At 38.3% G+C, this 26,060-nt stretch overlaps 1 protein-coding gene across 4 annotated transcripts in view; it reads left to right on the top strand.

The window, feature by feature from the left end:
• dock9b (dedicator of cytokinesis 9b) overlaps window positions 1-26,060 on the top strand; it is an 87,451-nt gene that overhangs the window by 42,114 nt on the left and 19,277 nt on the right. For all 4 annotated transcript variants that reach the window (XM_079882629.1, XM_079882627.1, XM_079882626.1 and 1 more), the window contains 32 exons: window positions 836-931; window positions 2,249-2,383; window positions 4,631-4,805; window positions 6,055-6,110; window positions 7,399-7,473; window positions 7,564-7,704; window positions 8,843-9,049; window positions 9,341-9,463; window positions 9,809-9,891; window positions 9,983-10,105; window positions 11,334-11,413; window positions 11,501-11,691; window positions 11,885-11,950; window positions 12,051-12,143; window positions 12,622-12,733; window positions 12,909-13,027; window positions 13,685-13,771; window positions 14,021-14,113; window positions 14,209-14,324; window positions 14,418-14,487; window positions 14,600-14,725; window positions 14,814-14,885; window positions 14,971-15,117; window positions 15,281-15,364; window positions 17,112-17,223; window positions 17,873-18,051; window positions 18,843-18,950; window positions 19,062-19,173; window positions 19,285-19,403; window positions 20,985-21,099; window positions 21,185-21,251; window positions 21,352-21,399. In XM_079882629.1, coding sequence (XP_079738755.1) covers window positions 836-931; window positions 2,249-2,383; window positions 4,631-4,805; window positions 6,055-6,110; window positions 7,399-7,473; window positions 7,564-7,704; window positions 8,843-9,049; window positions 9,341-9,463; window positions 9,809-9,891; window positions 9,983-10,105; window positions 11,334-11,413; window positions 11,501-11,691; window positions 11,885-11,950; window positions 12,051-12,143; window positions 12,622-12,733; window positions 12,909-13,027; window positions 13,685-13,771; window positions 14,021-14,113; window positions 14,209-14,324; window positions 14,418-14,487; window positions 14,600-14,725; window positions 14,814-14,885; window positions 14,971-15,117; window positions 15,281-15,364; window positions 17,112-17,223; window positions 17,873-18,051; window positions 18,843-18,950; window positions 19,062-19,173; window positions 19,285-19,403; window positions 20,985-21,099; window positions 21,185-21,251; window positions 21,352-21,399 — 3,530 coding nt within the window. The remainder of the gene's footprint in view (window positions 1-835; window positions 932-2,248; window positions 2,384-4,630; window positions 4,806-6,054; window positions 6,111-7,398; window positions 7,474-7,563; window positions 7,705-8,842; window positions 9,050-9,340; window positions 9,464-9,808; window positions 9,892-9,982; window positions 10,106-11,333; window positions 11,414-11,500; window positions 11,692-11,884; window positions 11,951-12,050; window positions 12,144-12,621; window positions 12,734-12,908; window positions 13,028-13,684; window positions 13,772-14,020; window positions 14,114-14,208; window positions 14,325-14,417; window positions 14,488-14,599; window positions 14,726-14,813; window positions 14,886-14,970; window positions 15,118-15,280; window positions 15,365-17,111; window positions 17,224-17,872; window positions 18,052-18,842; window positions 18,951-19,061; window positions 19,174-19,284; window positions 19,404-20,984; window positions 21,100-21,184; window positions 21,252-21,351; window positions 21,400-26,060) is intronic.

The raw sequence follows: 26,060 nt of genomic DNA on the forward strand, positions 1-26,060 counted from the left end.
CCGGAAGAAACAGAAGAGGTCTTCTGCGACATAATAAAAGCTCCACTGCTCTCGAGCCGTAATCACGGCGTCAACAAGCTACACCTTTGTTTTGAATAAGTGACCTCTAGCAGCGAAATATTACATAGTGTGCCTTTAAGAAACCCCCAAATATGCCGTTACAGATATGTTGTTTAGTTTAGGGTGGATATGTTTAAACATGTTTGTGTATTAAACTTATGAAAGAGAGCTGTAAACTCATGTGCTATTGTTTCTTAAATCTAGCAGTTTCCTTAGTATAGCGAGTTAAAGGAAATGGTATTCACCGTACTGTATTTCCATGCACCATACTTCATCACAACAGTGATTTCCCTCTCTATCCTCCTCTCTGTTCTCACTGGCTGATAAGCAGAATAAATAAATAATATGGAACTTACAGCTTATTAGTAATGCGTTTGTGCAGAGCCTCTGGGACTACATTAGCCTTCGAGAAAGAACAGACGCATGACTCTGCTGTATATGGGCCATTTGATCCCCTGATTGGGTTTCACCTACATTTCCCAGAATTCCAGCTCCATGTCTGCCATTCTGTCTAAATGCTCACTCAGGGATGGAGTTTGTTTGTTCAGTTTGAAGGCTGCTCCCTGTAGGGATGAGGGAGAACGTGAATAATTGAGGGGGTCAGGTGAAAATGGAGTTCATGTTGAAACACGGAGAGGGCGTCCAGAGGCTCTAATGTGGGAAACTGTGTTAGATATCGACATGCTTTGAAGAAACAGATGAAGTCAGACTGTGTGGGTGTGTGATTGCGCTTCTGTGTGTTCTTATGTGTGCTCTTGATCTCTGGTTCCTGAAGGATGCTGCATCATTGGGTTCTCAAAGAGGGGGCGTGTCCAAGCACGGCTGGCTGTATAAAGCAAACATGAACAGTGCCATCAGTGTTACCATGAGGGTGAGTTAGCCATATACACAAGCCCTTTTCTGATTTGATGATGACAAAAAATGTCTGAAACATGGTGTTCTTACACACGATGATCACTATGTTCAGAACGAAATACTAGGATGCTGAACCTGAGGAGTTACACAGTTTATACTGTATATTTTTTAAAAGGCAAAACAACACATTATGCAAAGATAAACTTTTCAAAAAGTAGTAGGCTGTATTGCTGTCACCACACTGTAAAAATAATTGTTCGAAATTGTAAATAAAACAAAGTCTATTGGAGTATGCTTTACAAGAAAATACTTTTTCAGTCTTTCAGAATTTCACGTTTAATTCAATTTGTTACTTGTTGTTTCTTTGTTATTAATAATGGAATTTACTAGCAATTTCTAAATGAAAAATTAGAATGAAAACCAGTGCACGCTTAGTTCATGCTTTATTCAGCAAGTGGCATTCAGTTATTATCTCAAAAATAAAATATATTTTTTTTACTTTTCATTTTAATTCAAATTGAAATTATGGTTGATATTAATTCCATATCATTATAGTCACACTTGAAAGGTCAAGTGGAGTGCAATGCATTGTGGGATGTATTATTCCAAGCAGTGTACTGCACATTTTGAAAAATGTTCATGCATACAGGAGATTTTCATATTGTGCATGATATTCATACTGCACACTGCAAAAAAAGTAGTATGGTAGTGATTCATTCCAAACATAGCCATCAAATCAAGTGCTGATGTCATTGACATGACACGGAATGGAGTTTCTTTTTTTTGTTAACAACTGTTAATTGAGTTTTTTTTAAGGTCAAGAAATACAAAAATATAAAGCAAAAAGCAACTATACAAATCTGGAACCCACCCCACACCATCCAACCCCTGGTAGACTCAAGAATATACAAATACAATACAAACAGAATGTAGACACTAAATAAATGAATAATAAAAATAAAAAAATTACATAGATGTTAAAAAAGTTGACACCATATCAAAAGGAGCACGCCATAAATTCACAGTCTTGACATTAGATCCATGCATACGAGAAGTGCCACGGGGTGCAGTTTCTGCATAGCTTTGTGTTCAGCTTGTTTTCAGTCATGGACAGAGCAAAGCAAACTCTGACCCTGTCCTCCTCGTAGACAGGAAGTGGGGCTGCACCAACTTCCAGTTCTCACTAATTCATTTTCCCATGGTCCCTTACCCCTAGATGTTATTTTTAGAACAGTCACTAGTTTTTCATCTAAACATAGCGTGTTTAAATCTGCTGTTTTCATTTAATACTTTTTGTGTTTTTTCTTTCCCTCCCAAATTTCTTTCCCTTTAGTCTTTTAAGAGAAGGTATTTCCACTTGACCCAGCTGGGAGATGGATCATACAACTTGAACTTCTACAAAGATGAGAAAATATCTAAAGAACCCAAGGGAACCATCTTCCTGGACTCATGTATGGGTGTCATCCAGGTAACTATCAGTATAAGAATCAATGACATGATGCTCAGATTGTTGTCCTGGGTTGCGTTTCCCGAAAGCATTGTTAGCCAGCCATGTTCGCAAGTGCCGTCATTACCAACATAGTTCAACGATTTGGCGTTTCTTGAAACCATAGTTCCAATGAACATTCGCAAACAGCATCGCAAACTTACGTGGTTGGAAGTTACTACAGCTCTCGAGCTGTGGTTAGAAGCATAGTTGCTTGTTCATTTACATGTGGACTTAAATAGATAATGCTCTTGGGCACAATAAGTAAAGTAACAATCAGTACATTCTATATCTTCCATTCTATTTAAATAAAATGTATATATACATACAGTCAGCAGCGTTTTTGAAGAGTGCACATGTGCATAAAATGCACAAGGTATCTTCGAGGTATGATGAGGGAATCCGCGATGAATCAAACATCAAATACAGCAAAATGACATGGAACAAAAACAGTAAAGTAGTCATTAGGTGCCTGAGATCTGTTAGTTATTACACCTCCACCTCAAATGATAGAGGTCGACCATGTTACTACGGTTTCAGAAACTGACTAGTTGGTTAGTGTCTCCAACGACGCATTGTACTATGGTAGTTAATTATTTATATTAGCATATTTAGTGACTTGAAAAGACATATTTATGATTAACATGTTTCCAACTTCTGAAAATTAATTTTGATATTTTCTGGGGGCATAAAGTAATTTTTTTTTACATTGTTAATGATACAACTGTCTTATGTCAGAAAGTAAAAAAAAATGCATTTTCTCAAGAAATTTGTGTGGAAAAAAATACTTTGGCATAATCTTTTATTTTTCTAAAATAAATATTTTTATAAAATGTTTATAAAAATATTTTAACTAAAATAAAGTCTACAACATGAAATATTCCCTACCAGAACTCTTAAAATAGCATATTATTTGACCTTTTTATTACAAGATTAGTTCAAAATTAGTTAACTTCAAGGTTAATTAAGTTCAAGGTTAGTTGAATGTAGAATATTGTAAAATGTCATGTGGTGTGACTCCCTAAAAAGTTATATTCATAAACAATATTTCAAAGTACATAAAAAATAAGAACTAATATTTGCAAATCTTTTTTTGAAAAAAAAAAATGATTAAGATGTGTACAAAGTTCAGAAGTTTACACATTTATTCAGTGTGTGAAGAATGTTATTTATGTTTATTGCTCTGTTTACTTCTATTGTAACTTATTCTTCTGTCATTTTTTGCTTCTTTTTTTTTTAAATGAGGGAGCGAATCAAGTTAGAATTCTAACTTTGCTCCACAAATGTTATCGATAGAGCTTAACTTGTATTGAACCTGGAACATTCCTTTAAAGTTCATAAGGGCGCCTGAAGAATAAATGCTTTGTTTTGTGTATTTACTGCAGTACAAAGCAGTTTATAAAAGGAGTTCAGATCTCTAATAACATCCTCATGAGTCTCTTCCTTTGTCTCAACCAAGAGGGGATATCAGTGTTTGGATGGTCAGTTCCTCAGATGGGGCTACTCGGGGTTGCAGAGAAAGAGAAAGATAAAGTCCAGCTTAATTCACACATTATTTCTCCCAGGGTCAAATATTTCCACTCTGTGGTGCGCTCAGTGTGTGTGTGTGTGTGTGTGTGTGTGTGTGTGTGTGTGCAAATGTGATCGCATTCCTCGATTCACCAGCCCTCCTTTGGTATTCCTTTGGTATGCACAACCCGTTTTATCTGTTTTCGACATCTGTTTTTTGACATTTTGTCCGTTTTCCACATTTCGGACAAAAGAGAAATAGTAAAAGTTATTTCTAGCTCCAAAACCTAAACATTTCAACAGGTGCACATGCAAAGCGGCCAGATATTCCTCAGCAGGCGTCCGGGAATAAATGGCTTTCAGCTCCTGCAGGATAGATATATTTTCCAGAGTCATTTCTGGTGTAAATTCATCATAAATGCATTAAGTGTAAAATCATCCCAAAGTCTCTGGTGCTCTCACATTCCCATAGGAAAGAATAGTCACAAATGAGATCTCCTATGTCTTATTTTGTCTTCTAGACAGCAATGAGATTAAATGATCAAGTGTAGAGTCTCCTGCCTCTCAGATTTTTCTCCCACAATAAATACCCCACTTTTCTACACAGATGAGTTTGAGAAGACTGTGCTCAGATCTGCCAAGATCTGAGCTATGCTATTCACTGCCAGTGACGTGATTAGAAATGTCTCTCTTTCTCTGTCACCGTTTGTCTGTGTGCAGAACAGTAAAGTGCGGCGTTTTGCGTTTGAGCTGAAGATGCAGGATAAAAGCACGTATCTTCTGGCTGCAGACGGTGAAGGAGAGATGGATGACTGGATCAGCACTCTCAACAAGATCCTCCACAGCAGTTTTGAGCTCGCCATGCAGGAGAGGAGGAACGGAGAACTGCACGATGGTATGTGTTTGGGCCAGTAAGAGCGTGTGCAATTCACAGATGTGTGTGTCTGATGTCATGTATGACATAGGTGGAGTGTGTTGATACATTACTATACGATAATACAAGGTTGTTGACACAGTTTGAGCGCACAGGCGTGTATTTGAAGAGCCAGCTGAGTGGTCGTGTTTCCTATATGTGTATGTTTTCTTTGAAGAGACCACCCACTCTTTAAACGTATATAGATGCATATATCCAACACTCCTGGACTGACGCACACATAGCCATACACAAACAGTAACACTTAACACCTCTTAAACCCTTCGGATTTCACACTGGAGAGGAGGTTGGGAGTCTTTATTTACTTTTGATGAGTTTCAAAGGAGACAGCACATTCCTTTCTTCTCGCCTAGTATAAAACAACAAACACCTGCTGACCAATCAGAGTGCAGAACCAAATTAACTAATTACAGCATGACTGTTGTTATTAGTCATAATTAGGGTTTGGTATTTGAAGAACAAAAAAAATAAGTTAAGTTTAAGTTAATTTTGGTGCCTACCTTGTCCCGCAATGTGCTATAGCCACGAATGATATCTCAAATTATGTAGATTACTGAAGAGAAAATGGGAAAAAAATCCCTTGAAAGAGGAACCTGTGTCATATTTAGGGCGCTGAATATCTTGGGACAGAAAGGAACTAACCAGAACATCCTACAAACATAATTTTAACATATTCAAAGCCACTCGGAACACCTTATAAACCATATAGCAATGCCTTAACAACCACCCACAATACCCTAACAACACCCTAGCAATCAAACAAAACACTCTAACAACCACATATACAGATATACAGCACGTACCGGAGATATTCATTTTCAAGACAGAATACTTTAGAAATTATAGCATAGTAATGCCCTAGAAACCACCCTAAATACCCTAGCAACACCCTAGCAATCACCCAAAACTCTCTAGTAACCACATATACCGATATGAACGATTAAAACCACTCAGAACACCTTAGAAAGTGTATAGCTGTGCTATCAACCACCCACAACACCCACTCACATCATACAAATGTAGTTTGACAGCTTTAATGTTTGAGCACCCACATTTTAGTGTTTGTTATTATGATTTGACACTGTTATCTGGCCGTTTGCACAGTCACAACATGTTGATTTAGACATTGAGACTCACGGCTGTGTGCTGTACCACTGAGTTTGCTGGTTTTGAGAGTTTCAGTACAGCATGTGTGTTTTCTCTCACACAGACGATGAGCTGGGCAAGACAGACATATCACCAGGGAATTTTCAGGACAGTTTCCAGGTATTGTGAACGTGTAGACATAGTATGTCCTGATTAGCTGATTATACAAATCATCTACAGTTTCACAGGGTGTGTGTGGGTAAATACTCCTTTTTCAGCTCCTGTGTCTTGGCTGTAGTATGATCTCAACGCTGGCGTCCTCACTGTCTGCCCTCTCTCTACACATCCACAGTTTTTCCACCCACCCTGAGTCTTCTCGGCTAATGTTTTCCAACCATTCCACAATGAACCACCCACACTTTGGAGAGACACACACACACACACACATAGTTTTTCTCATCTCTCTCATCACATCTCTCTCTCTCTCTTTTGCTCTTTATTCTCCTGTCCTCCTTCTCTCTCCTCCCTGGAATCAATTGTCTAGGCGCCGCTTCTCACTAACGTCGGGATATTTTCTCACATCCCATGATCACTTCTATGTTGGTCAATAGTTTTGTAGTATTTTTTTGTGCCTTTTTCTCCAGTAAAAATATCCCGACATTCATACAGAAAAATACATTTCTTGTGGAGCTAAATTGTGTAAATAGAGATAATACAAACATTTTTTGAGAATATTATCTTTAAAAAATGCAAATTCACATTATTTAATAGTTTATTTAATAATAATAATGGCAAAAAAAAGTTTTTATTCATTTTAAAAAGGCTATTTTTCTTTTTTAATCTTAATTTTACCTTCATTTACTATGGTATACACAATAAAACAGATTGCCTATATGACAATAAATCTATTTATAATTTATTATAATATTTATTTATCATTTAAATGTATATTGTTTGGAAACATGTCAGAATATCATATGTAATTTTGCATTCATCTTGTTTTAAAGTCACCATGAAATCAAAATTGACAATTTCTATTGAAGGAATATTGCAGTATTTATTATAAATGATTTATCCGTGTGCATCATTATTATTTTTTTTTTTAATTAATGTGCCCTCGTAATATTAAATCAAAATAAATTCCCCTCACACCAGGATCTCTTCTCTTCTCTGATGACGTGTTTACAGGCTTTACACAACCATCCAATCAATTCTCGATGGACAAAATCAAGTTCCGCCCTACATTTTTTTTTGTTCGAGAAGCTGTTTCACTCGGATATACGTCACAATAGGAATAAAAAGACTAATGCAACATCCGTTTCATGCTGACTTTAAGGATGTTTCGATATTTTACTGGAAACCAAGACAAAATAATAAGACAAAGTATTTTTTGTCATACAATATGCTGGAACAGGAAACACAATCAGATGCAGTAATTAGTGATTGCCATCCTGTTTTTGCTTTTTAGAGTGCGAGAGACATTGAGACCAAGATGAGGAGTGAGACTCGTCTGAAACTCTTCACTCTGGACCCTGACACACAGGTGAGTCACAGCTCCAATAATAAACAGTCCATTAAATCACAGGATGAGCTACTGGTTTTGAGCTGTGTGTGTGTGTGTTTTGGCTTGTAGAGACTCGATTTGTCTGGCATCGAACCTGATGTGAAGCAGTTTGAGGAGAAGTTTGGGAAAAGAGTTTTGGTCAGCTGCAATGATCTGTCTTTCAACCTTCAGAGCTGTGTAGCAGAGAATGAGGAGGGACCTACTACTAACGTAAGATTCACACACAATCAGGGTGGTTCTGTGGTTATAAAGCTCTTTTCTTTGGCTAAGTATCACTGTCTCTGATGAGGGATGTGTTGTGGCAACCAGCCAAACTCCTTGGGAAAGGGAGAATTGTGTGTATATTGATAGTCAGCCCTGTACATGATTACATAAAGGTAAATGTGTAATTATTTGAATGTTAAGCCCCTTTCTCCTATTTCAATTTAATTTGCACACACACATAGAGGACTTGAGTTCTCAGTAGGCTATGAGTATAAACACTGTGCCTCTGTGGCGCTTTAAAAATGACTCTGTTAGAGCGGTCCAACATGTCAACCTTAGCTCAACACACACTTCTGGTACAGATTACCCTTATGAAAAGAAAACATATTTGCTTATGTATGAATGATCAATATAATAAATTATCTATTGTATGTTTTAAATATACAGAAGAATGTATTATGTTAATATATTACAATATATTGAATAATACATAAGGAATTGCTGCTTTTCATATATTGAAAAATATGTGAAAACATATTTCTTATATTTTGAAATGCATGTAATTGTATATTCAGTAATATAAATAAATTTGAACATATATGTACTACATACATATATTTACATTAATGTGTGAATGTACTGTACTGTATGTGCAATATATACACAATTATAAGGAAAATATCTATTGGGATATATATCCGTATATTTGTAATTATGTTTATATTTGTTAAATTTCATTTGCACATGCCATGTTGCCATTTTTTCAAAAATATGATTTTTTTTAATATTTGTTTTCAGTAAACACTTTTTTCTTATATACCATCACATATTTTCATATATGAAATTGTAACTAAGCAAACAAAAGTGAAATAATGTTCAGCTGTGTTCAGAAATGAATTAACTGAGTGTATCAACGAAGCTACTGCATGTAAAAATGTAGTGCAGTTTTTTTCTTCATTACTATATTTTAGGTATCAATATATACATGGTCATACTGGTCCATATATAGCAGTATATTGAAGAATATAAACACAAGTTTAAATAAAAGGAAATGTATTATGCCATAAATTATATTATTTTTCCAGTATATTCCCATATGTCTTTGTTTCGTAAAGTTAGATGCAGCTCTCACTGTTTTCTTCAGGTGGAGCCCTTCTTCGTGGTTCTCTCCCTGTTTGACGTGCAGAACAGTAGAAAAATATCTGCAGATTTTCACGTGGATCTAAACCACCCACTGGTCCGATCCATGATCCCACCACCAGGCGTGCAGATAAACGGAGGGGTGGACACTCCTCATGGAGAAATGTTGCTTAGTGAACTGCTGGAGGGGATGCTGCAGTACCCCAGAAAAGTAAGAGGGCTGAACATTATAGATGGATAGATGGATGGATAGATAGATAGGGTTAAGGTATATATAGCTGTAAGAATATGTAGTCCAGTATAAAAATCATTATGTCTATGGAATGTCCCCATAAAACATGAAAACCCAACGTGTGTGTGTTAGTGATTACTTAGCTATACTTTAGGGACAGTTTGTCCGCAGAAGTTAGCTATATCTATATCCTTATTTGGAAAAACTATACATAAATAAAAAACACAATCCTTTCAGTAAGAGAAGTCTATGCGCTCATTTTTGTTTTAGGGTGTCTTCTCTGTGACGTGTCCTCACCCTGACATCTTTCTGGTTGCACGAATCGAGAAAGTTCTGCAGGGAGGCATTACCCACTGCGCTGAGCCCTACATGAAGAGCTCCGACTCCAGCAAGGCAATGGGCCTAACATAACCACACACACACACAGTGCATAAACAACACAGCTGATCCAAACATATACAAAACACAACAGAAGTACCAAATATACAATGTCAATCAAAACACTAAGTGGTTATTACAGGGATAAGGAGAAGGATAATCTGGGCTTAGGGTTCATAAACTTGAAAACAATTCTACCACATCCCACAATGACCCTTGCAATATCCTGCCAAAATCTACTCTATGTTACCTACTAAAACTCCCGCAAGGCTCATGGGAACATGCTATCTGCCCAGTTTACTGTTAATAAAATGTCTCTTGAGAGGTTGTGGGGAACACTGTGTGTGGTTTGCTTCACAGGTTGCTCAGAAGGTTTTGAAGAATGCCAAGATGGCCTGCAGCAGACTGGGCCAGTACAGGATGCCTTTCGCATGGGCAGCCCGGTGAGACAAAACTGTCTGGAAATGCTCTGTTCTTCTTTCTGTGTGTTGTGTCAATCCCAATATTTAATCTCTTTATTGTTCTTTTCCACAGGCCTGTGTTTAAGGATGCCTCAGGGACTCTGGATAAAAGCGCTCGGTTCTCCGCGCTGTACCGGCAAGACAGTAATAAACTCTCAGAAGAGGATCTTTTCAAACTTCTGGCGGATTTTAGGAAGTCAGTATTCACCTCAAGTCATCAGACTTGTCTTCACTGTGATTTTTCTTGTCCCTTTTACAGTAGTCTCAATCTATTAACTCTTTCCCCCCCATTGACAGAATTTAGACTTGTGAGATAACGCTTCCCAGCCATTGACGCGAATTTCCAGCTTTCTGTGTTTTCACTGTTATACAGTAGGGGGCGCTATTACACATCTTTTGAAAGAGTATTGAATCTCCTGATCAAAACACAGGCGAAGAAGAAGCAGAAACAAGCGATGGTATAAGCATATGCATTGCATATGTAAAATAACACGATTATCAACAACATTAAACAGAATATAAATCAAAACTGCATAACGTTACCGAAAGAGAAATGTCGACCCAGAACGAGCTATAGGACTGTGCAAGCTTTGGGGGTGTTGATGGACTCCATCAATCCATCTATGTTTTGATTATCGTTCTGAATCCAATCTGGATGTAGACAAAACCCTGTTTGTTTGTTTTTTTGCTTTGAAATATACACATACCGGTATGTTTTTTTGGTAACACTTTACAATAAGGTTCATTAGTTAACATTAGTTCATGTATTAAGTAACATGAACTAACAATGAGCAATACATTTGTTACAGTATTTATTAATCTTTTTTAATGTTAGTTAATAAAAATACAACTGTTCATAGTTAGTTCATGTTAGTTCACAGTGCATTGACTAATGTTAACAAATACAACCTTTGATTTTAATAACGTATTAGTAAATGATGAAATTAATATTAACTAAGATTAATAAATGCTGAAGAAGTATTGTTCATTCTTAGTTCATGGTAACTAAGGTAGTTAACTAATGTTAACTAATGAACCTTATTGTAAAGTGTTACCATTTTATTTTTATGAAACTTACCCACATTCAAGTGTTGATAAAAAAATAATGAATTAAGCTAGGATAAAACACTTTTTTTGTTTAAAAGCAGATACTCTTTTGATATAATGCATGTGCAGATATTCATACAACAAAATATTCTGGGGGCAACTTTTTTAAAAACACTGGCGGGGAAAGAGTGTAAATGGATTTTAAATGGAAGTATTTTCAGAACATCATATTCTTCTGCAGTGTATTTCCAGCTGTGGATGGTCCCACTGTTAGGAATGTGTTTTGTAGTACTTCTCAGAGGGGCACATTTTCAGTCCCCCAACAGAGCTTCTAAAATAAACATACTATATACAGTATATCAAAATTGTATCCACAGACCTGAGAAGATGGCTAAATTACCTGTCATCTTGGGTAACCTGGATGTGACCATTGATAATGTCCCTCCTGATATGGCTAGTAAGTCTTCAAAATATTTGTTAATGTAACCCTAATCTCATGCACACTTGGTCACTTGAACACAAATTGTTCCTCTCCGTTGGCTAGATTGTGTCACTCCATCCTACATTCCAGTGAGGCCTTTTGAAACTAATGGGCCGAGCAATGGTGTTCTGTTGGAGGTGGAGGAGTTTGTTCCCTGTATTGCCAAGTGCTCTCAACCTTTCACCACCTACAACAATCATCTATATGTCTATCCCAAGCACCTCAAATATGACAACCAGAAGTCTTTCGCCAAGGTACATTAGCATTTAGCATTTTTAGCATTAGCATTTTCTTGCAAAATGAGTGCCTTCAGCCAGAGGTATTGACATATGAGATGCCAGTGTAATGAAAGCTCTGTTTACACCTGCCACTCATAAAGTTTGCATTAGAGATTTGACAGTAAGTTATTTTCAGGATCATGTTTTTTCTTTCTCTTATATGACTCAGGCGAGGAATATTGCAGTATGTGTGGAATTCAGAGAGTCGGATGAAGAGGATGCTCAACCTTTGAAGGTATAAATCTGCCCCAAGACTTATAAAGAGTGTAGAATTTACTTAATTTGACCAGAAGATAATATTGCTCCATGTTTATGCATGTCATTGTTATGTGTAGTGTATCTATGGTCGTCCAGGAGGTCCTCTCTTCACCAAACATGCCTACGCAGCTGTACTGCACCACCAGCAAAACCCAGAGTTCTATGATGAGGTGATGAATGAGGCGCTGAAAGACATCTGGGGGTTAAAATTTAAATCTAATTTAAATCAGAAAATAAACAGAACATTTTAGGATTTTGACAAAAAAACAAACCTTTTTTAAATTTGTTACATTTTTATTTGAACTTTTCACTAAAATTGTTGTATGTTCATAATATAAGATTATAATACATTATTATTTGTGATGGGAAATGTATCAAAATGAAAGAATTTTCAGTTTTTTTTTAAATCCCCCCCAAAAAACATTAATTTCTTTAGTAAAATGATAATAGTGCGCCAGTTATCCAAATATGAGAGATTATATCACTGTATAATGAGATTTAGGTATACAGTGTTTACATTTATATATTTCAAATATTCAGGATTCTTTCCTTTTTGGCCCCACTTAATTTTTCTACTGATATAAGATATTGACCATGTTCAGACTGATCTTTTTTAATCATATTGTTTCATGTGTATGTGTCCTGCAGATAAAAATCGAGTTGCCCACACAGCTTCATGAAAAGCATCACCTTCTCTTCACTTTTTACCACATCAGCTGTGACAGCAGCACAAAGAAACGGGACATTGTGGAGACCCCAGGTACAGCATGCTGAATAAAGCAGACAAGCCTAATATGTTGAGGCATGGGGTGGGGCTTGTTATGCATAATATTACTGCAGCATTATCAAAGAGAGGCATATCAATGAAGTGCAGTCTTTGGATGTGCTGAATGTTTTCTCTCACACACTCTCACTTCTGTCTGTTTCTCTGTCAGTGGGCTTTGGCTGGCTTCCTCTGCTTAAAGATGGTCGTGTTGTTATGAGTGAGCAACTCATCTCTGTGGCATCCAACCTACCAAATGGTTACCTCAGCTGCCAGGAAGGTGTAAGCAAGGTGAACCCACTATGCATAGTCATAACAAAAACTTTCCCAGCTTGGCAAAATTTGCAGCCATTTGTGGACCAAATGTCAACGTGTGTGTGTGTGTGTGTGTGTGTGTGTGTGTGTAGTCTAATTTGCTATTTGGATATACTTTGTGAATATCAAGATCTAATTATTATTGACCTTTTGTCTTAGTGGATCTTATTGCATAGTATTAGTTTTACATACAGTAGGTAATTTTTATATCTCAGAGGTTGCTCTTTCATAGCTTCATAGCTCAAGACTCTTTGGGGTTCACAGTTATGTTTCATTGATCAATCAACAACTCAGATATTTCTCCTAAAATTCTGTAAGAGAGTATGAGAATCTGATGAGGAATCTTTGAGTTCGGATTGAAATCGCTGACTTTGTTGAAATCTCTTTTGAAACACATTAGCACATACACAGAGACAAAAATCACTGAGCTCTTTTCTCAGGAAAATGAAATTAAGAAATCTGAGAAGGCATGTAAACTTCATCAAAAGTCACTATTTGTCCTTTGTTTAATCTCATTGCTGTCTAGGAGAACTAATTGAGAGACTAAATAGATCTTTCAGTGGATGATCAGTCAGTATAATTAAAATAAACCATTTAAAATTGATGTTGTGTTTATGGATGTTATGTTTGCAGCACTCTAGTCCTGAGATAAAGTGGGTGGATGGAGGACGTCCTCTCTTCAAAGTGTCCACACATCTGGTCTCTACCATCTACACTCAGGTATGACTATAAAGGATATAGATCCTAATTATGATGTTATTAACATTCAGGATCAATAAGGTACATTTCAATCATGACAACTGTTAGAGTAATTTTGGCATGCTAATGAATACAGCAGTGCTAATGTTTTTGGTCTTGGTGGTCTAGATCTGCTACAAATGCTGCTGCTGCTGCTGCTATGATTAGTCATAGGTTATTTATTAATGTAGTCCCACTATGTAATTTAAACATCTCTCTTCATCTCCTCAGGATCAGCACCTGCACAATTTTTTCCATCATTTCCAGAGTATGCAGTCTGGTGCCACCCGTCCAGCTGAGGGTGAGCTTGTCAAATACCTCAAGGTGAGCATAGAAAAGTTAGAGAGGCAGGTTTCTTCTGATTCAATTATTATTATTATGTTGGGCTAAATTACAAAACATTACCCATAAATCCCCAGAGTCTTCATGCCATGGAAGGTCATGTTATGATCAACTTCCTGCCGACCATTTTAAACCAGCTGGTTCATGTTCTGACCAACGCCAGTAATGAGGATGTGGCTGTAAACACCACCAGGTGAGAGAGCGGGAGTTGCCAAAATCAGAACACTGGATCCTCTTCTTTCTGTTTCTCACATGCTCTCTTGTTGTTCATCTGTCTCCCTTGCAGGGTCATGGTCCACATTGTTGCTCAGTGCCACGAGGAGGGTCTAGAACACTACCTGAGGTCATATGTCAAGGTAAATCAAGTTCTGAAACATTTGATCATGGTTATGGATATGTACAATGTCCTACTTTTTGTGCAGTTTCTAAAGTAGACTTGTTTACATGATTTTCTTCATGTTATTCCAGTACGTGTTTAGAACAGAGTCCTATTTAACCAGTAACAGTAAGACAGTGCATGAAGAACTGGCCAAAGCCATGACATCCATCTTAAAGCCTTCAACTGACTTCCTTACCAGCAACAAGCTTCTCAAGGTACTGGAAACAACACTCTGTTTTAACACTCTTAAATCTCTGAAGGTTGTATTTGACATTGGTTAAAATGTATACTTTGGTGTTTCAGTATTCGTGGTATTTTTTTGAAGCCCTGGTGAAGTCAATGGCACAGTACCTGATGGAAAGTGGCAAGGTCAAGGTGAACATAATCATAAGCCTCTCTCAGAACTACTCCTTACAGAATATTCCATGGTACCCATAGTTTTCACCAAAATGTCTTGTAGTTGTCCAGGAACCAGCGATTCACGGCTTCGTTCCACCATGCTGTGGAGACACTGGTGAACATGCTGATGCCCCACATCACACAGAAGTATAAGGATAACCTGGATGCTGCCCGCAATGCCAATCACAGCCTGGCCGTCTTCATAAAGGTACCGCCAGAAGAAGAGCTGCTCTCTCTACTATGAGCAATTGATCTATACTCTGAAAAACTGATCAATATTTGATCAGTTCTTCAGTAAAAGGCTTTTATCATTTCATGACAATTTGAAGTAATCATTTAACAACAGTGCTTTCTCACTAACTGTCATACAGCGCTGTTTTACCTTTATGGATCGAGGATTTGTCTTCAAGCAGATAAACAATTACATCACCTGTTTCATACCTGGAGATCCCAAGGTACACAACAATATTGTTAAATGAACCTATGTAGTTATATAAAGTGCTAATTCTGAAATCTTTATAAATATTTTTTTTTTACAATTTAAATTATAGATTGTCTCGTGCTATAATATACAACCCGAATTTTGGAACAGTTGGGACGAAAGTAAAATACTTTCAAATCACATGAGCCAGTATTTTATTCACAATAGAACATAGATAACATAACAAATGTTTAAATGGAGAAATTTTACAATTTTATGCACACAATTTTATGCTCATTTCAAATTTTATGCCTGCTACAGGTCTCAAAAAAGTTGGAACGTGGACATGTTTACCATGGTGTAGCATCTCCTCTTCTTTTCAAAGCAGTTTGAAGACGTTTGGGCATCGAGGTCATGAGTGTCTGGAGCTTTGGTGTTGGAATTTGGTCCCATTCTTGCCTTATATAGGTTTCCAGCTGCTGAAGAGTTCGTGGTCGTCTTTGACGTATTTTTCGTTTAATGATGCGCCAAACGTTCTCTATAGGTGGAAGATCAGGCCAATTCAGCACCCGGACTCTTCTACGATGAAGCCATGCTGTTGTAATAGCTGCAGTATGTGGTTTTGCATTGTCCTGCTGAAATACACAAGGCCTTCCCTGAAATAGACGTCGTCTGGAGGGGAGCATATGTTGCTCTAAAACCTTTATATACCTTTCAGCATTCATAGTGCCTTCCAAAACATGCAAGCCATACCGTATGCAGTTATGCACCCCATACCATCAGAAGTGCTGGCTTTTGAACTGAACGCTGATAACACGCTGGAAGGTCTCCCTCCTCTTTTGTCCGGAGGACATGGTGTCCGTGATTTCCAACAAGAATGTAAAATTTGGACTCGTCTGACCATAGAACACTATTCCACTTGGGAATAGTCCATTTTAAATGAGCCTTGGCCCACAGTACAGGATGGTGCTTCTGGGCCATGTTCACATATGGCTTCCTTTTTGCATGATAGAGCTTTAATTGGCATCTGCAGATGGCACGATGGATTGTGTTTACCGACAGTGGTTTCTGGAAGTATTCCTGGGCCCATTTAGTAATGTCATTGACACAATCATGCCGATGAGTGATGCAGTGTCGTCTGAGGGCCCGAAGACCACGGGCATCCAATAAAGGTCTTTAGCCTTGTCCCTTACGCACAGAGATTTCTCCAGTTTCTCTGAATCTTTTGATGATGTTATGCACTGTAGATGATGAGATTTGCAAAGCCTTTGCAATTTGACGTTGAGGAGCATTGTGTTTAAAGTATTCCACAATCTTTATACGCACTCTTTCACAGATTGAAGAGCCTCTGCTTCTCTAAGACATCCCTTTTGTAGCTAATCATGTTACAGACCTGATATAAATTAACTTAATTAGTTGCTAGATGTTCTCCCAGCTGAATCTTTTCGAAATTTCTTGCTTTTTCAGCCATTTGCTGCCCCCGTGCCAACTTTTTTGAGACCTGTAGCAGGTATCAGATTTGAAATGAGCTCATTTTGTGAATAAAATTGTAAAATTTCTCAGTTTAAACATTTGGTATGTTATCTATGTTCTGTTGTGAATAAAATATTGGCTAATGTGATATGAAAGTCTTTTTGTTTTAAAAAACGTCCCAACTTTTCCGGAATTCGTGTAATATAATACAATATACTGTTCAAAGGTCTGTGGTCGGTAAAACCACTAATGCTGCATTTATTTGATCAATATAATATAATATAATTCTGTCTCTTTGTGTCTTGCAGACGCTGTACGAGTTTAAGTTTGAGTTTCTGCGGGTAGTGTGTAATCATGAACACTATATACCCCTCAATCTGCCCATGCCTTTTGGGAAGGGCCGCATTCAGAGGTTTCAAGGTAAACATACAGGGATATTCTACCGCATGCTGTTGTTGAAATAGCCTAAGAAATTGCCTGACATCACTCTTGAAAGGTTAAATTGTTCATCAGGAAAATTTGATTTAGTAGAACTCTCCCTTCCTCTCTCTGATGCTTCTGTCCTTTGGGCTTTCTGTGCCTATTGCTCATATTCTGCCATGCCTTTCCACTGTTTCCTCTTTCTTTGTGTGTGTGCTAGCTTTTCTGTGTCACATTAAGGAGACTCATGCCAGAAGTGTAGGTGAGCAGTCCTGCTTGCCTGTGACTGAACAATGTTCGTGTGTCTAGTCTAAATGACACAGTCTATGTCTCTCTTCAGTGTCCTAGTCCCCTCTGTCTTACATATGTTGCTAATTTATTCATCAGTCTTGATTCTAGTCTAGATGGTTGGTTGGTTGATTGATTGGTTGGTTGATTGATTGATTGATTGATTGATTGATTGATTGATTGATTGATTGATTGATTGGGTGTTTAAAACTGTTGTAAAGCTGTAGAACAATTTTGTTTACGGAATTAAAAGGATTTTTCTCAACTAGTGCCTCTGGTCTTTTTAAGGTAGCTGGAGGTTACATTCAGTATCTAGGGTGTAATGTCTTTCTTTCTCTTTCTTTTATCTGTGTCTTCATAGATCTGCAGTTGGACTACTCACTGACTGATGATTTCTGCAGGAATCACTTCCTAGTGGGTTTGTTGTTGAGGGAGGTGTGTGGGGCCCTTCAGGAGTTTGGGGAAGTCCGTCAGATTGCCATTCAAGTTCTCAAGAGTCTGATGATCAAACACACATTTGACGATCGTTATGTCTCAAAGGTCAGTGCCCAATTGCAACAAACCCCTTAAGGCATTTCTTACTTTTTTAACTGCTTTAGCAGCTTAGCTTAACAAATCAATATGAATATATCTATATCTGGGAAAAGTGGTCTCAGTCAATTTTAATAAACACTATAGTACAGTAGCTAGAAACCTGACTGGAAGAAATCGCAATATGCAGTCTGGAAGGCCCACCTTTCAGATATCTTTTTGATAAAGGCTCGACTTACCTTGGTGGTTTAGCTGATAAGTCTCCAATGTTCTCCATCTAGTTTATCCTGACAGATTTGAGCTTAAAAGGCTAATTGTTATTTGAAGTATCTTATGCTCCCCAATTCATCATTTATTTGATCAAAAATAGAGTAAAAACAGTAATATTGTGAAATATTATTACAATTTAAAATAACTGTTTTCAATTTTAATATTTTTAAAATGTAATTCATTCCTGTGATGGCAAAGCTGAATTTTCAGTATCATTGTCTCCAGTCTTCAGTGTCACATGATCCTTCAGAAATCAGTCTAATATGCTGATTTGGTGCTTGAGAAACATTAAAAAAATATACACACATTTATTATTATCTATTTATCATTATGTATAATGTATTATTATCTTGTTTTGGATATTTTGTTCTTTCCCTATGGGAACTGTACTTGTGTGCCTATTGCCTATTTTTTTTAAAGTGCCCAGATGCATTGGCGAAATTGTCACCGAGTGAGCTGACTTGCCTTAAACAGACATTGATTTTAACTGGTAAATAGGTAACCTATATTTTTTGTTTATGATTGTGCAGAGTCAGCAGGCCAGGTTGTCGACACTCTATCTACCCTTGTTTGGGTTGCTACAGGAGAACGTTCACAGAGTAAATGTGAGAGACACGTCTAATTTTAACGCCAACCAGGTGAATCATCTTTTTGTACTTTATTTTCTCCTTTACTCTCTCTATTCTTGAGCAGCTTAGATTTCACATGCCATCTGAAATGTTAGTTTGAACTCTGTTATTTCTCCTCAGAATGGGCGAGATGAACATCTTGCCAGCATCTCTACGGCAACACCCCAAAAGCCTGTTGGTAACCTTGACAACAGCCTTCATAAAGATGTATTTGGGGTCATCTCAGGAACTGGTGAGTCCTTTCCAGCATCTCAGACCTTTCACCTGCTAGTATTATTGAGATTATCAGCAGATGTTTCTGTGAATGATCTTATTATATGAATTATGTTTCTTCTGTGCGTAGCCTCTCCTCACACCTCCACGCCTAACATTGGTCCTGTGCGCCACGCTGACTCTCGAGGTTCTCTGGTCAGCACAGACTCGGGAAACAGCCTCCCTGAGAAGACCAGCATCCTCGATAAGGTAAAGTAGAATGACAGGGATGTTGTCTCTCAGGCCCAAAATAATCTGATTAACTGCCTTGTTTAAATATAATCTCCTACTTTCATAATATGTATTCTAAAAAGCCCTTTACAAATAAAATTTGACTTCACTTTGTCTTTTAAAAACAATATTAAGTGGAGGCATAAAATGTTCAGTTGAGGGGTTCTCAGAGGCCCTTTATCTGAAGCTGTGATGTATTCACTTTTCCACATGTGTCTAATACATTACTTGTGTGACATGTGAGGTCATAAAACATCTGTTATGCTACATTTCTCACTCCCTGGGTCATTTCTATGTAACAATGCCAGAAAAATTCAGATTTTTTCAATTGAAATGAAATCACATTTTAGTCTCCCTCAGGGCCAGATCTTAATAATCTCAGAATAACTGTACCAATAGTTATTTTTGTTTAGTGACCTTAACCGAAAACAACTACATTACTTCGACCCTGTCAGAGTAAGTTTGAAATTATTATGCTTTACAATTCATGTAAACCATAAGATTCATAATATATAATATTTTCATTAATATATCACAGTATAATGTGGTACATATACTGATATTTCTCTTTTTTTCATGTTTTATGCCAACTCTGTTAGATTGTCAGGGTTTGGAGGGTTTAGGGTTGAAGGTTATAATAATTGTCTTAATTATCAAAAGTCTTTGCACCATAATATCAAAATGTCAATATTTTCATACTGATCACAGATTATTTCCCTCATAGAGTTGAGAAACCTACTTTTCGTTTAAAATAAATAAAAGTATTTTAGAATCAAACTTAAACACTGAAATCATAACATTTTCATTTCAATAAAAGCAAAATGTACTGAACATTTTTTGTTCAGTATAACCCCTTAAACTGTCTTGAGACGGAATGGGTACATGCAAATATAATCTTTCAAATGTTTCAGGGCTGATGTTTTAATTTATATATATTTTTGTATTACTCACTAAACAAAGTTAAATATATTGAAATATCATGAGGACACAAATTACCTCATTGTGGCTTCATTCAGCTGGATTTAGAGTGAGGCATGTTGCTGTTGCTCATAAGTTTCCCCTAACCACTGCTAACTCTTATCCTCCCCTCTTGACCCTAACCTCTGACCTCTTAGCCGAAAGAGAGGTTTACACGTAGACACACCCTCACCGTGTTGCCCCTCCCCCTTGAACCCGAGGACTCCGCCCCTCTCAGCCGAGCAGCCAAACGCGTCACAATGGATTTCTCACTGCTCTCAAGCCCCGCCCTCTACGACAACGACACTAACAGAATTACTGACACCATACAAGTAGAGCAACCCTAGAGTGTCCCCGTCTGGGGAGTGTGTGTGCTTTCATCTCTTTAATCTTTTATAGTTTATGAGGGTGTTGCATGTCTTTCTCATTGTATTTTTCCATCTCTGTGCATGTGGTGGGGTGTGTGTTTTTTGCACACTTAAAGTCATTTAGGGGTGAGCAGTGAATGATTCCTCTGCTCAAAGCTTCTGATAAAACACAGTGTTCTGTAATGTGATATTTTGTTGTGTCTTCCATTATATATTTTATGTGTGTGTATGACAGACTCAGTCAGCCTCTGCTCTGGGTAGCTCTATGCTACGTTGTGATAAATTGGACAGAGAAGAAATCAAAAACCTGCTCATGTGTTTCCTCCATGTCTTAAAGAGCATGTCTGAAGGTAGGAACATGCACACATGACTCTAATTTTCAAAGTCCACTTACTTTTGCTCATGAATTTGTTCACTTTTGACTATTTTTTCCAGATGCCTTATTTACATACTGGAACAAAGCCACAACCTCTGAGCTGATGGACTTTTTCACTTTAGTAGAGTAAGTCATCTAGACTGGCACTAATCACATCAGATCATTGAGGTCCTGTAACTTAATACTGAGAACTCAGTTCATTTCTCTCCCTCTCTCTTACACACAGAGTGTGTCTACATCAGTTCAGGTATATGGGGAAGAGATTCATCGCCAGGTAAAAAAAATGTTTTGCTCCTAATAGTCAAAATTTTGAATCGTACACGTTTTTGTGTGAAATCAGAAAAAAAGTAATATTTTTGTTAAACAGAATACTCATGCCAAACCAATGAAACAAAAGTATCCTAATTAGGGCTGTCAATTTGCATTAATTTAGAACCATTATTTTTAACCATTATTTATTTAAATAATAGTATTACATCATTTGTATTAATTAAAATAATATTAATAATATTTTATTTATATTTTATTCATACTGTCTTAAATAAATGACTTATTATTTATTTATAAACTATATTCCTTATAATTATATAATATTTAAAATAGGGCTGTCAAAAGATTAATCGCGATTAATCGCATCCAAAATAAAAGTTTGTGTTTAATAATATATGTGTGTGTACTGTGTATAATTAAATTTGTATATATAAATACACACACATGCATGTATATATTTAAGAAAAATGTGTTATTTATATATATAAAAAAATTATATTTATATATAATATAAACTATATAAATATATATACAGTATATGTATGCAAATATTTCTTAAATATATACATGCATGTGTGTGTATTTATATATAGAAAATAATTATACACAGTACACACACATATATTATGTAAACACAAACTTTTATTTTGGATGCGATTAATCGCGATTAATCTTTTGACAGCCCTAATTTAAAATATTGTTTTACGTATATAAGATTATATTGTGTACTATATACATATATATATATATATATATATATATATGTATATATATATATATATATATATATACATTACTGTGCAAAAGTCTTAGGCATGTTAATACCCCCCCCCCCCAAAAAATGGTTTTAAGTCAGTTATTTATATCTTTTGCTGTAGTGTGTCAGTAGGAAATATCAGGTTACAGTATAATCCAGTGAGATTTCTGTATGCACAAGGAGTCTGACAACAGCCGGTATGATCTGATCTCACCATCATCGAGTCCGTCTGTGATTACATGAAGAAACAGAAAAAACTGAGACAGACTAAATCCAGAAGAACTGCGGGAACGTCTCCAAGATGCTTGAAGAAACCTATCAGCAAAGCTACAGTACTGTGAAAAGTACTGGCACTTGTGTTAAAATGCTGTAAAGTGAGAATGCTTTCAAAAATAAAATCACAAATTGAATTTATATTAACTTCTATTAACTAATTCAAATCAATATATGGTGTAACGACCCTTTGCGTTTAAAACGGCTTTTGTCGAGGTACACTTGCGCATAGTTTTTCAGGTAGCTTTGCTGATAGGTTTCTTCAAGCATCTTGGAGACGTTCCCGCAGTTCTTCTGGATTTAGTTTGTCTCAGTTTTTTCTGTTTCTTCATGTAATCACAGACGGACTTGATGATGGTGAGATCAGATCATACCGGCTGTTGTCAGACTCCTTGTGCATACACAAATCTCACTGGATTATTACAATTAATGGCAAAAAGAATGTTTGGAAATGTAAACTGATATTTCCTACTGACACACTACAGCAAAAGATATAAATAACTGACTTAAAACCATTTTTTTTTGGGGGGGGGGGGGGGGGGGGGGGGGTATTAACATGCCTAAGACTTTTGCACAGTACTATATATATATATATATATATATATATATATATATATATATATAATTACAAATTGTCAGTGAAAATGTTTTTAATACTATTATATAATAATACTAAGGTTATTATAGTATTTTAATACTAATTTAATATTTAATTGTTATTGTTTGAATATTTATTTCTTTTTCTTGTCATTATTGTCTGTAAACACAATCATGCCAATAAAATACTTTAATTGAAAAATTTATAAGAAAGAATTCACAGACCAGTGCTAGTGTAACGCTGCTGGCTGAATGATAGGAGGAAGCAGGATCCACATGCAGCAAACTTTATTTAATAAACCAAAACCTAGACAAACTCAGACTCGGGAAACAGGACACAGGAACCAAACAGCCAACATACACAAACAAGAACCCACAAACACTGAAACAAGATACAGGGTTTAAATACAGAGACTAACAAGCTAAACAAGATAACAAGGGGGCGTGGTTAATCTGAAACACCTGGGGAGACTAATAAACAAGAAAGACTACAAAGAACTACAAAACATGGCACAGAACAGGAAATAACAAATGCACACCAGACAAGGGAAACACAGGACAGGAATCATGACATAGCCCCCCACTTAAGGAGCAGATTCCAGATGCTCCTCAGGAAATAGTTCAGGAGGGTGGTGGAGCGGAGGCGGACCCGGGGGCGGGATGGAGGGCCAGGCCCGTGGAACGGCAGAGGGCCTGGAGACTGTGGCAGAACGGGAGACCAGGGCGGATCAGGCTGTGCAGGCGACCAGGGCGGAGCAGGCTGTGCAGGCGGCCAGGGCAGTGCTGGCAGCCAGGGCAGTGCTGGCAGCCAGGGCAGTGCTGGCTGAGGAGACGGCCACGGCGGTGACGACCCTTCTGGCGGCCACGGCGGAGACGACCCTTCTGGCGGCCACGGCGGAGACGACCCTTCGGGCGGCCACGGCGGAGACGACCCTTCGGGCGGCCAGGGCGGAGACGACCCTTCGGGCGGCCACGGCGGAGACGACCCTTCGGGCGGCCAGGGCGGAGACGACCCTTCGGGCGGCCACGGCGGAGACGACCCTTCGGGCGGCCACGGCGGAGACGACCCTTCGGGCGGCCAGGGCGGAGACGACCCTTCGGGCGGCCACGGCGGAGACGACCCTTCGGGCGGCCACGGCGGAGACGACCCTTCGGGCGGCCACGGCGGAGACGACCCTTCGGGCGGCCAGGGCGGAGACGACCCTTCGGGCGGCCACGGTGGATCGGGCTGGTCCGGAGGTGTATTGCCCCCCCCCAAAATTTTCATGGGGAGGCTCCCCGGTAAAGAGTCCTGGACCAGCGATGAAGAGGGCTTTGAGCTGGGCAGGACCAGCGGCGAAGAGGGCACTGAGCTGGGCAGGACCAGCGGCAAAGAGGGCACTGAGCTGGGCAGGACCAGCGGCGAAGAGGGCTCTGAGCTGGTCAGGACCAGCGGCGAAGAGGGCTCTGAGCTGGGCAGGACCAGCGGCGAAGAGGGCTCTGAGCTGGGCAGGACCAGCGGCGAAGAGGGCTCTGAACTGGGCAGGACCAGCGGCGAAGAGGGCTCTGAGCTGGGCAGGACCAGCGGCGAAGAGGGCTCTGAGCTGAGAACAGTCTCTAGATCAGCAGAAACAATGTGAACAGTCTCTGGATCAGCAGAAGTGACGTGAACAGTCTCTGGATCAGCAGAAGTGACGTGAACAGTCTCTGGATCAGCAGAAGCGACGTGAACAGTCTCTGGATCAGCAGAAGCGACGTGAACAGTCTCTGGATCAGCAGAAGCGACGTGAACAGTCTCTGGATCAGCAGAAGCGACGTGAACAGTCTCTGGATCAGCAGAAGCGACGTGAACAGTCTCTGGATCAGCAGAAGCGACGTGAAGAAGCTCAGGTTCAGGAACAGGCTCAGACTCAGGAATAGATGCGGTCTCAGGAACAGACAGAGGCTCAGGAAGCGTGGCGGCGGCCATCCTTGGAACCAGAATCAGGCGTGGCCGCCTTCTTGGCTGGAGATTCTCAGACAACGTGGTGGCGGCCATCCTGGGAACCAGAATCAGACGTGGCCGCCATCTTGGCTGGAGACTCCCCAAAGCTGCTGCTGGATCCATTAAGTGGTGGGTTCTTCTGTAACGCTGCTGGCTGAATGATAGGAGGAAGCAGGATCCACATGCAGCAAACTTTATTTAATAAACCAAAACCTAGACAAACTCAGACTCGGGAAACAGGACACAGGAACCAAACAGCCAACATACACAAACAAGAACCCACAAACACTGAAACAAGATACAGGGTTTAAATACAGAGACTAACAAGCTAAACAAGATAACAAGGGGGCGTGGTTAATCTGAAACACCTGGGGAGACTAATAAACAAGAAAGACTACAAAGGACTACAAAACATGGCACAGAACAGGAAATAACAAATGCACACCAGACAAGGGAAACACAGGACAGGAATCATGACAGCTAGGCTTATGATCAGTGATATGAAAATAAACAAACAATATGTGTACTTCTAAAGCCACTTTTTCTGATGTCTATTCATCATAGTGGCAGGCAATTTGTATTTGAAGTATCCTCATCTGCTAAACCTTTGTCAGCAATTATTGATAAATGTGATTCATTGTGATTCATTCATTTATTAAAATCATCTGGATATCATGAATAATGAATTCAATTAAAATTTTTAATTGATTGACAGCCCTAGTTCTTTACAATTTTTTTTTACAAATGATTTTACCACTTATCTTCTGTAGAACCAGACATATAAATGCAAGCTCAATACAACCACTGCTGCTATCTCATATCTACTTGTCTCTCTCTCTCTTGCCTTTAACTCACATGTACTCACACATACATGTATACATACATACATACATACACAGCATCAAATCCTACACTATCTATAATCCTACCTTGAATGACGCTACTCCTTTATGTGTGTATATGTTTTATTGGCTGAAATGCTGGCGAGGGTTCAGTTAGTCAGTGATACTGTAGCATCCTGGCACCCCTAAACAGGGTAAGAGCTGTGTGCTTTTGAGTGCCCTTCACTAACAGC

This window comes from Squalius cephalus, assembly GCF_949319135.1.
Source record: "Squalius cephalus genome assembly, chromosome: 10".
Taxonomy (NCBI): domain Eukaryota; kingdom Metazoa; phylum Chordata; class Actinopteri; order Cypriniformes; family Leuciscidae; genus Squalius; species Squalius cephalus.